The 12,093-nt window shown below is 39.6% G+C and overlaps 1 protein-coding gene across 1 annotated transcript in view; it reads right to left on the bottom strand.

The window, feature by feature from the left end:
• LOC136258595 (probable serine/threonine-protein kinase kinX) overlaps positions 1-12,093 on the bottom strand; it is a 23,288-nt gene continuing 11,195 nt past the window's right edge. The window contains exon 3 of the mRNA XM_066051931.1: positions 1-1,116. Coding sequence (XP_065908003.1) covers positions 142-1,116 — 975 coding nt within the window. The 3' untranslated portion in view covers positions 1-141. The remainder of the gene's footprint in view (positions 1,117-12,093) is intronic.

Genomic DNA, 12,093 nt, shown 5'->3' on the forward strand with positions numbered 1-12,093 from the left:
TTTATGCATTGTCTAAAATATATATTGAAGCACACAATAGTACTGTACATCTCTATTGTAATTATGCAACCATTTAATACTCAAATAATACATTAATGCATGCACTTAAAATATTATGATAAACATAGCTGTTTCTTTAATTTAATGGATCTCTTCAAGATGTCCTATAAAAACTTTTGTTGAGCAAGTACAATTAGCAGTTTTAATGGTTTTAGCATCCTTACAGCCACCAGCCACAACTATACAATTATTAAACACTGTTGCTATGGGGAAAGCAAGTTTGGTGGGAAGGGAGGATACTTTCCTCCAGTTCTTTGTGGAATCATCAAACAAGGTGATATCTTCGACTGTCTTTTGCTGTTCACTACTACCGCCTATGATAACAGGATGAGAGCTACTTGCAACGACTGCTGTTTTCCAGCATGGAGAATTATCTAAACTGATCCAGTTGTCTTTACCACTGGAACTGGAAGGCTGTGGCTGAGAAATAATTTTATGAATATCAATTAAGAATGTTTCATTGGAACGTTTATTGTCTGCAGTGCCGAATCCCACTATAATTAATGATTTACCACACACTGCAGCAGATGGAGTATACATTGGCTTGGGAAGCTGGGTATTCACAATCCTCCATTGTAACAATGCAATATCCAATACTTCTATGTTGTCTAGTACAGTGCCTTCATCTCCACAGCCACCGGCCACAATGATACATGACTGGTAAGGTACAACAGCAGGCCAAGATCTTGCAGTTAGCAAATTTGGAACTATGTCATTTCCCCAACTGTTGTCAGTGAGTGTTGTCACTTTACTTGTACGTTTGTAAGGGGTGACTGAGTCACGTCCACCAATGATATTCAGTTTGTTATGGATACTGACTGGAACACCATGATATTGTTGAAGAGGAGGCAAAATGTCCCACTTGTTTTGTACTAAATCATATGCATATACATTGAGCATATTATGATCATCAGGACACTCTCCTCCCCCAACATACATTGTGGAGTTGATGATGGCTGCATGTGCCCACCACATGGCATTTGGTAATGGACTACAAGTTGTCCACTTCAGTTGATATCGTCCACTTTGCAAAGCTAGAGAAAATTCTGGAGAACCCTGTAGAAGCAGATCTATATTTAAAATTACCATGCGTGCTTATGATATAAAATTATACTGACATATCTCGACTATAAAGTTTGTGATAAAGCCAAGGGTCTACTGGTAACTCACACCAACAACCACAGATTACATTTAAAGTAACTACTTGCATGTACTGATGGGCGGTATTGAGAATTCTTATCTTATATAATGGTATAAATTAATTGAGCTTATTGAAAATGTTTGTGTTTGGCATTATGCAATCGTGTACATCTAAAGGACATCAAACTGAGGTATGTAAACTATTGATATTTGACTGAGTATGACATACATTTGAGTTTGTTGTAGCTGCATGATTTCTTAGGTAATTGTAATTGTATGTTTTCTTTAGACTTAATTTGTAGTTATAGTGATGTAATATACATTGTGTGTGTAGATTAGAACAATAGATTGGCATGTTGAAGAGACCTAGTCATAGTTGGAGTAATAACTGGCTGGGCTGTAGCTAGTTATTATCACCTGAGATTTGTACTTGATCAAAGATTAATTTCTACCTGTCTACTTAACTTTTTTGTATTTAAAAAAAAATTATTTTAATTAAGGCTTTACAGCACAAGTGCTGAAGGTCTGTAGGACACCTGGTCCTACAGCCTGGTTAAAGTTGTTACATAAAGTGTGTTTGAAAAGGTGGAGAAAGGAGAAAAAATACATGACTGGACCTGGGAAGCCTCAAACCTGCATACAGCCATCCGATTAATGCTCAAACGCTTACAGGAGTCTGCCAGGTGGTCAGGATGTTTTCTCCTTGCCAATTTCAAGTATATATATATATCCATAGGAACTGTAGAGAGTGACTTATTATCTCAAAGTACCCCTTATGGAACCAACGGACATTAGTTTATATTTATTAAGGCTTTTTGGAACAAGTGGCGCCCGAGTCAGTACTCCCAAGGAGACCGAAGATATCAACGTTAGTCTGCGTTGCATTGGACGAGCGGTTCACTATCACGTTTTCTCATGTTCGTTCATCTTCGCTGGTCCCTCCCTGGTTGTAGGAAAGGCCTGGAAGACAAAACTTACCCAGCAATGGATTTGCTTGTTCATGGAGAATTTGATGGTGCAAGTTGCATCTTGGTAGAGGACTGAATCCATATGTTATGATCGCTTTATTAAGTGCCTGTAAACTAGTTTATTGTTACTGTACAAATCAATTTTTTGCTGTTGCCACTTTGTAGCAGTGTACCTTCAAAATTTCTAGGCTTTTAGAGTTGAAACTTCGGTTGACCATTCCTTTGGCTATATCTAGATAAAGAAAATATGAATTTGAAAAATGCACTAACTGGGGTTCTGTGGCATTACTTGGCGTCCAATCCATCTAGGTCTATGGTAGCTACTGCTAGCTGCAGTACCGACTGGTCCATGACAGATCAAGTCAGTAGCTAAGTGACCAAGTATTCAGTAGCTATACCACAGGCATTGCAACAGGAGACCTCACAGCTGGCGGAACTGAGCAAGCGCCGCCTTCCAACACCATATCTGTTATTTCGTCTTGCGTGACATTCTCGAGTAAAGTTTGCTATCATGAAGCATTACTGCAGCCTTGCTGCATCCACGCGGGTCACTCGAGTGCACCTCACGTGTGTCGTGCGTGTACATGCGACGTTACCCATGAGCTGTACTGTAAGTATATATCTTTGCTTAAGTGAACTCGAATTGGCTAATTATTCCCAGAAATCTTCTCACAACACCATTGATGTTCTAGTGGGTTCTGACTTTTATTGGATTCTTGTGACTGGAGAAATTTTAAAAACAGGTAACGGACCAGTTTCAATATGCATCAAATTGGGGTGGCTACTCTCCGGACCAGCAAATCACACTGTCAAGAATGACATTACTCATACTCAAATTTTGTTTGTTAATTCCCCCTTCTCTGAATTTGAAGAAGACAGATTACTCACTGCAGTTAAGAGGTTTTGGGAGGTAGAGTTGGTAGGAACATGTGAAAAGGAAAAAATCTATCATCAGGATGATAGTGAACCCTTCTTGCGGAATCTAGCATTCAAGGATAATCATTATGATGTGAGCTTGCCATGGATGAGAGATCCTAGTGATGTACCCAGTCATTATTTGTTGTGTAAGGACAATTCGAAGATGCTACAACAAAAGTTGTTGAAGAAACCTTAAGTGACGAAAGAATATCAACAAGTGATTGATGACTAATTGGAGAAAGGAATTATAGAAGTTTGTAACCAGAATGAGATTTTAAGCAATCCTGAGCAAGATGATGCTGTCCATTACATGCCTCATCATTCGGTCATCAGACAAGATTGAGCTACAGCTAAGGTATACAAGTGGTCTATGATGGTTCAGTGAGAGTGATTTTCCACTAAATGATTGTCTGCAGACTGGGCCAAATCTATTCCAAAATTGTCTGATGTACTAGTAAAGTTCAGAAGCTATTCCAGAGCATTAACCGCTGATATAGAGAAGGCCTTTTTGATGGTCAGAATATCTTAGCATGCATGATCGTGATTTATTCCAATTTCTTTGGCTTGCAGATCCCTTGAATGTTGATAGTGCAATTGTATAGTATAGATTCACATATCTGGTATTTGGATTACGACCTTCACTTGCCATATTAGGTGCAGTAATTGGAAACCGTGTTCAGAAATATCATGCTCGATATCCTGAGGTAGTTCACTCTTTGGATCAATCATTGTATGTTGTTCACTTGGTTACAGGCACTGATGTTGTAGAATCTGGCTTGTCTATTTATTATGCAGTTAAGGGTCTGATGGCTGAAGGCAGCTTCAACCTCCGAAAATGTTATTTGAACTCCTCGCCTCAGTTTATGTAGAAGATCATTCAGCTTAATGAAATAGATCCCACAAGGGCACAACTGTACAACCAAATCTTGAATCTGAAGCTAAAGAGATCAAGATACCGGGTGTGACCTGAAATGCCCAAAGTGATGAGCTAAGGTCCTGCTAAAGTGAACTGGTGCAGTATGCCACAAGTTTTCCCATCACCAAACAATCTGTACTGCCAGTATTCTCAATCCTTTAGGACTCTTGGCACCCTTTGTCATAAAGTTAAAAATGTTGTTTCAGAAGCTGTGCCATGACCAAATACGGTGGGATGATACCTTCAGCACTTGTGCTGTAAAGCATTAATAAATAAATAAATAAAATAAATAATCTTCAAGGTGAATCACTATACAAATGGAAATCCATACTCGGGGAGTTTGAGTATCTTAACCAAGATGCCATCCCTAGATGTCTTTTCAAACAAAAACCTGTGATGGTTCAAATTCATGGCTTTTAGTGATGTCTCTGATCTAGCATATGCTTCTGTCCTGTACCTGAGGTCAGTTTATGAAGATGGAAGCGTGGAAGTGAGAGTTGTTGCAGCCAAGGCAAAGATAACCCCTGTGAAGAAACAATCTATAGAGCTAATTGGTGCCTTTCCATTAGCTAGACTGAGCAATACAGTGCTACCACTTCTCCTTTATCCAAAAGAACGTTATCTGTGGGTAGATTCTATGACTGTTTTATATTTGATTCGTAACAACAAAATTGTGACCCAGTCTGGGAAAACTGGTCTTATCGCCCATTTGAAAGTATCGAGAAATGCCGGTTTTAAATATTCAGAGTGTTGTAGCTTGCCAATGGTGGTAGCTACACGTACCAAATTTTCACACGTTTTACAACAATTTATTACCTTCCAGATCATCCACTGAAGAAGTAGTCAACAGCTAAGTTTTCTGCCATTTTAGATAGATTTTTAACCAGGCGAGCTCCAAAAGGGGTGGGAGGTGGGGGACCTGGAAGGCGGGAAAGATGCTATTTAAAAGTTGAAGAAGAACGTTTTTGGATGAATTAGGCCAAGTTATGGGTCATTCAGATATCAAAACTGGCTAAAATAAAGGAAATTCACAGCAGATGTAATTTTATTCAACACCACGGAGCTGTACAACTACATACAGCCATCCACAGGCTGATCAGAGCTCCAGAAGGGCCCCACACCGCAGATACGGATCGCCACTGGGCTTGGGAAAAGCAGCCAGCAAAACCAGACCACTCAAGCCAAGCTGATTTTGATTGTGAAATTAGATAGTTTATTCATGTAGCTTTGTGTTCTGGGTGAAAAATCGAATCTGCTGACATGGGCGATAAGACCGGTTTTCCCAGACTGGGTCACAATTTGGAAGCAATATGTACAACACCGATTTGAAGAAATTCACCAACTTACATGTAGGGAGAGTTGGAGGCATTGTCAAGGTACAATTAATCCTGCAGATTTGCCATCCAGGAGAGTTGATGGAGAAGAGCTATTGGTACAATATTTGTGGTGGAAAGGCCCACCATTTCTTCAATCTTTAGATGACCAATGGCCAAAGAATCCTGTCCAGGAGATGAATGATGAAGTAGAGTCTGAAGTGGTGAAGAGTCAACCTCTGATTACATCATCACTGGTGAATACAACATCAGATAGTTTCCCATTGAATATTGAAGAAGTAATTGATGTTAATCAATACAGCAATTTAAACCGCCTGTTGAGAGTAACTTTTTATGTAGTACGTTCTATTACTAGAAGTCGATCGAGAGGTGACCCTCCTCCTACATTGGCATTGACCGTCTCAGAAATGAATCATGTGGAAGCACTATGGATCAAAACTATACAGCAAAAATCATTTGATGTTGACTTAAGACTTAAGAAGGGTACATCTTCCCCACCAGTGAGTGGAGCAATTTGGTTTATTTTTGAATGATAGCATTATGAAGTGCAAGGAGAGAATCAATAATTCTACATTATCCTTGCAGAATAGAAACACCATCCTTCTTCCTTCAAACCACAGATTCACAGAACTACTAATTCTGCAGTCACACAGCAAGGCACAACGTAGTGGAGTCAATGGTACTCTAGTGCTTCTTAGAGAATGCTATTGGATATTGAAGGGAAGACAAGCTGTAAGGAAGGTGTGTAAGTCTCGTGCTACCTGCAAAAGATTACAAGGAGCATTTTACCCTACTGTGTCTTCACCTGATCTTCCACATGCCAGAGTCTCCAAAGATCCACCATTTGCTCACACTAGAGTGGTCCCTTGTTCACCTCTACAAGGAGGATACCTCAGACAAGGTTTATATCTGTCTTTTCACCTGTGCATCTACTCAAGCCGTATACTTGGAATTAGTCTGCAACATGGGAGTAGACACATTTCTATTGGCTGTGAGACGATTTACTAGTAGACGAAGCCTACCTGTGACCTTTGTGTCTGACAATGCAAAAATATTTCGTTCTTCTTCCGAGGAGGTGAGGCAAATAAGTAGATCATTTGAAGTGAACAAGTACTTAATAGACAACAGAATTACTTGGAGATTTATCGTGGAGAAGGCTCCATGGTGGGGTGGGTTTTGGGAGCGAATGGTTCAAGGAGTAAAACAATGTCTGAGGAGAACTGTTGGATGGAACCATCTAAACATTGATCAGCTCAGTACTTTAATGGTGGAGATAGAAGCCATCTTAAATTGCCGTACCTTGATATGAGTTGGATGGAACAACTTACACTCTTTCACCATCTCATTTAATTTATGGCCAATGCACTACTAACACACCGAATGATATATGCTTTAAAGCATCCAGCACATACAAGGTTTTAACTAGAAAAGCAAAGAATCACAGACATCTGCTTAGTCAGTTCACTAACCAGTGGAGGAAAGAGTATCTGCTGGGACTAGGCCTGCATCAAATACGCTGGCATAATAAAAAGCATAATAGGCTGGAGTGCTATGCCAGCATAATGCTAGCATATTAGGTGGATATTTCAAAGTATGGAGTTGGATTCCTTGAAAACAGATTGATATTCCCTAATAGAGCAGCCAGTGGGAACTGCAAACTGCAACAGAGCACTCAAATATAGTTAGAGCTTAATGCAAGCATAGTGGGAACACTGAAGAAGCATAATAGGTGAAACTTTTGGGAAATTCCTGAAAGTATTTTGGGCAAAATTTCAAACATATTTGACTCGGACCTAGCTGGGACTTAGAGTAACATGCTAGAATCCAATCACAAGGTACCTGCTGTCCAATTGCTGTATGGAGATGTTGTAGTGCTTAAGAATGATTTCACAAAAAGGGTTTTATAGAAACTTGCTACTGTTGAGGAACTTTTGTTAGGAAATGATGGGAAGGTCATAGCCGTTATTGTCAAGGTTGCTATTTCAGATGGCAGACCGCAAATCTTGTATAGAAGTGTTAAACACTTGTTTGCTATTAAAGTAAAGTAAAGACTGAATTGACTCAAACACCTAACACTGATAGCAGTTCATTGACAATCCAGAGTCTAGTGAGATGAATACAAGAGGCTGGCCATGATGTCAAGCAGCCATTTTGGGAGAGGTTATATGTAGAATGAATTGAACACAAACATTGTTGGTGAATCAACCACAGGAAGTGTGATATACATTTGAGTTTGTTGCAGCTGCATGCATGATTTCTTATATTGTAGTTGTATGTTTTCTTTAGACTTGTTTTCTTTTGGTAGTCATAATGATGAAACATGGCACAAGTAGATTTAAACTTAATGTGATCAGACACAAACAAACAGTTTAAATATTGACGATGCCCTAAATTACGATCATTGCCTTAGTCATCTAGTAGCATGAATGCTAGATGTGCTAACTGTGATTGGTTAAGAGGAGGACCCCAGACAGGTAAGGCATAGTCAATCAATCCAAACTCTTAAGAACAAATACAACTAACTGGGTGTTTATCACTTACTTTAGTACATAATAACAAGTTTCAGTTGTGCATACACCTTTCATAACAACATGATTCTGTCATGCTAGGAATTTTGTTACTTCCTTATTACATTGCAATAATATATAATGGCACTGTTCACATAGCCATAGGGTTATTATTATTATTACTAGGACCACGTCACATACAATAAAGTACATACACCAACGTTGCAACTTCCCCATTGGGCAAGTATAAATAGTGCCACAGGCAGCACTCAGAGCAGTGTGTGTGTACTGGTGGAAATGATACATATGCATATGTACACAGGCAAGGGAGTTTAACTGGCATCAGAAAACGACAATACTAAAACACAACCTACACAAACACCGAGTTAAGTTAGCTATATTGAAAGTAACTATATATTGTAGGTGTGACGTGTCTCTGAAGATGACTCAGCAGTGAAGTGAGGCTATGCAGAACAAGGGACATGGTGAAGGCACAATTAGCAATTGATCCCAATCAAGCCAATATGGCACAACAGACTCTGTTGTAACTAGAGGCCACTGGTGATGTGCTACTGAGTATATCAGCGGTGTGGCATTGGCACAGTGATCACAGTCTATAATATCAAGACACACGGTAGTGTGTCGTGCGGCCCAAGAAGCCGGCGCGCCACACCGTGAGTATATTGACAGGAAGAACGAAAACGTCATTTTCACACCTTTGTATCTCGGTGATCACTTATCTGATTGGAACCAAATTTGCTACACAGTTTCCCGCCAGCCAAGGGAGTCTACATTCCAAATTTGAGGGAAATCGCTCCAGCAATTTCCGAGATACGAGCTGCCAATTGTAGAGACTCCCCCAATTGTGAGCTGCCTATGTTAAGACTCCCCCAATTGTGGAGCTGATTCGGGCAGAGTCTCAGTTTGCCGTGGACTAAGAAAGTCCCGGTTTGTCCAGCACAGGCCATTTATGTGCTGGGGGTGGTAGGCAAGGGCAGTCCATCAAGCCCGGGTAAAAAAAAAAAAAAAAAAAAAAAAAAAAAAAAAAAAGATACGAGCTGCCAAAGTTTCGTTTTTTTTCTTCGTTTTTTTTTCTTCGTCTTTTCGCACACTTGCAAAAATTGCTATAACAAGCAAACGCGTACTCCGATCGCCTTGAAATTTGGCACACAGAAAGGGAGTCCAAAGGCGAATCCTAGCATCAAATTTGGTACAAATCCGATGAATGGTTCAGGAGTTATGACCGATTATTCGCGTAAAACAAGATCGATTTGTTGTCACGCCTACAGGGTAAACCGCTTCATGGAATGAGTTGAAAATTGCTATGTAGATGGAGTAACCATCGTAGGAGTGCCTTTTGGTGGTTTGAAAGGAATCGAGATAAAGACCACGGAGATATGACACAAAACCCAACCTGTGTCACAATTACGCGATCGATTTTTATGAATAAAAAAGTATTAGTTTTCACGCCTACTAGGCAAACCGCTTAGAGCAATGAGCTGAAAATCGGTGTATAGCTGGAATAATCTTCATAGAAAGTCCTTGCAGTAGTACAGAAGAATCGGATTACAAACCACTGAGTTATGATTCGAAAGCCAACTCCGTGTAGCAAATGCGAGATCGAGATACTCTAATAGAACAGTCACCCTAATAGAGCATTCGGCTAATTTATTTACTCCATTATAGAATTTTATTGCATCACAAGTTATTCTGTAGGGAGTTCAGCTGCAAACAGTTAATCTTATAGACAGTTCAGCAAGAAGACAGTCACCATGTGGAGAGTTAAGCAAATATACCACTGTAGAGATTCAGAACATTACAAGTCACACTGAAGAAAGTTCAGCTATAAACAAGTCATGCACTGTGTAGAGAATTCAGCTACAATTAAGTCACTCTCTAGAGAATTCAGTTACACAGAATTCAGCTACACACAAGTCACTGTGGAGAGAGTTCAGCTACAAACAAATTACCCTTTAGAGTGATCAGCTACAAACAAAACACTTTGCAGGGTGTTCAACTGCAACAAATCAATTACCTTTAGAGCGATCAGCAATGAACAAATCAACACAAATCTACCTGTAGAGAGATCAGCTAGAAACAAATCACCCTGAAGAGAGTTCAGCTACAAAAAATCACCCTGTAGAGACATCAGCTAGAAACTAGACACAATGTAAGGAGTTCAGCTACAAGCAATCACCCTGTAGAGAGTTCAGCTAAAACAAATCAACCTGCAGAGAGATCAGCTACAAACAAATCACCTTATAGAGAGTTCAGCTACAAACAGATTACCTGTAGAGAGATCGGCTACAAACAAATCAACCTGCAGAGAGATCAGCTATATACACACAAATCAACTTGTAGAGAGATCAGCTACAAACAAATCACCCTGTAGAGAGATCAGCTAGAAACTACACACAATGTAAGGAGTTCAACTACAAACAAATCACCCTGTAGAGAGATCAGCTACAAACTAGACACAAAGTAAGGAGTTCAGCTACTAACAAACAAGCAAATTACCCTGTAGAGAGTTAATCTACAAACAAATCAACCTGTAGAGCAATCAACTAGAAACAAATCACCCTGAAGAGAGGTCAGCTACAAAAAATCACCCTGTAGAGAGATCAGCTAGAAACAAATCACCCTGAAGAGAGGTCAGCTACAAAAAAATCACCCTGTAGAGAGATCAGCTACAAACAAATTGCCCTGTAGAGAGATCGGCTACAAACAAATCAACCTGCAGAGAGATCAGCTACACACAAATCAACTTGTAGAGAGTTCAGCTACAAACAAATTACCCTGTAGAGAGATCGGCTACAAACAAATCAGCCTGTAGAGAGTTCAGCTAAAACAAATCAACCTGCAGAGAGATCAACTACAAACAAATCACCTTATAGAGAGTTCAGCTACAAACAAATTACCCTATAGAGAGATCGGCTACAAACAAATCAACCTGCAGAGAGATCAGCTACACACAAATCAACTTGTAGAGAGATCAATTACAAACAAATCACCCTGTAGAGAGATTAGCTAGAAACTACACACAATGTAAGGAGTTCAGCTACAAATAAATCACCTTATAGAGAGTTCAGCTACAAACAAATCACTCTGTAGAGAGATCAGCTAGAAACTGGACACAATGTAAGGAGTTCAGCTACAAGCAAATCACCCTTTAGTGAGTTCAGCTACAAACAAATCAACCTGCAGTGAGATCACCTACAAAAAAGCACCTTGTACAGAGTTCAGCTACAAACAAATTACCCTGTAGAGAGATCGGCAACAAACAAATCAACCAGTAGAAAGATCAGCTACACACAAATCAACTTGTAGAGAGATCAGCTACAAACAAATCACCCTGTAAAGACTAAAGAGATCAGCTAGAAACTAGTCACAATGTAAGGAGTTCAGCTCCAAGTAAATCACCCTGTAGAGAGTTCAGCTAAAACAAATCAACCTGCAGAGAAATCAGCTACAAATAAATCACTTCATAGACAGTTCAGCTACAAACAAATTACCTTGTAGAGAGATCGGCTGCAAATTAATCAACCTGCAGAGAGATCAGCTACACACAAATCAACTTGTAGAGAGATCAGCTACAAACAAATCACCCTGTAGAGAGATCAGCTAGAAACTAGATACAATGCAAGGAGTTCAGCTACAAGCAAAATCACCCTTTAGTGAGTTCAGCTACAAACAAATCAACCTGCAGTGAGATCACCCACAAAAACGCACTTGTACAGAGTTCAGTTACAAACAAATCACTCTGTAGAGAGATCAGGTAGAAGAATTCACCTTGTAGAGAGTTCATCTACAAAGAAACCATCATATAGAGAGTTCAGCTACAAAGAAATTACCCCGTAGAGAGTTCAGCTAGAAGAAGTCACCTTGTAAAGAGTTTAGCTACAAAGAAACCATCATGTACAGAGTTCAGCTACAAAGAAACCACCTGTACAGAATTCAACTACAAACAAATCACCCTGTATAGAGATCAGCTAGAAGAAGTTACCTTGTAGATAGTTCAGCTACAACAATTCACCATGTAGAAAGATCAGCTAGAAGAAGTCACCTTGTAGAGTGTTCAGTTACAAAGAAACCATCATGTAGAGAGTTCAGCTGCAAACAAATCACTCTGTAGAGAGTTCAGCTACAAAGAAACCGCCATGTAGAGAGTTCAGCCTCATACAAACCACCTTGTAGAGAATTCAACTACAACAAATCACCCTGTAGAGAAGAAGTTACCTTGTAGAGAGTTC

Source organism: Dysidea avara, chromosome 6 (assembly GCF_963678975.1).
Source record: "Dysidea avara chromosome 6, odDysAvar1.4, whole genome shotgun sequence".
NCBI lineage: Eukaryota > Metazoa > Porifera > Demospongiae > Dictyoceratida > Dysideidae > Dysidea > Dysidea avara.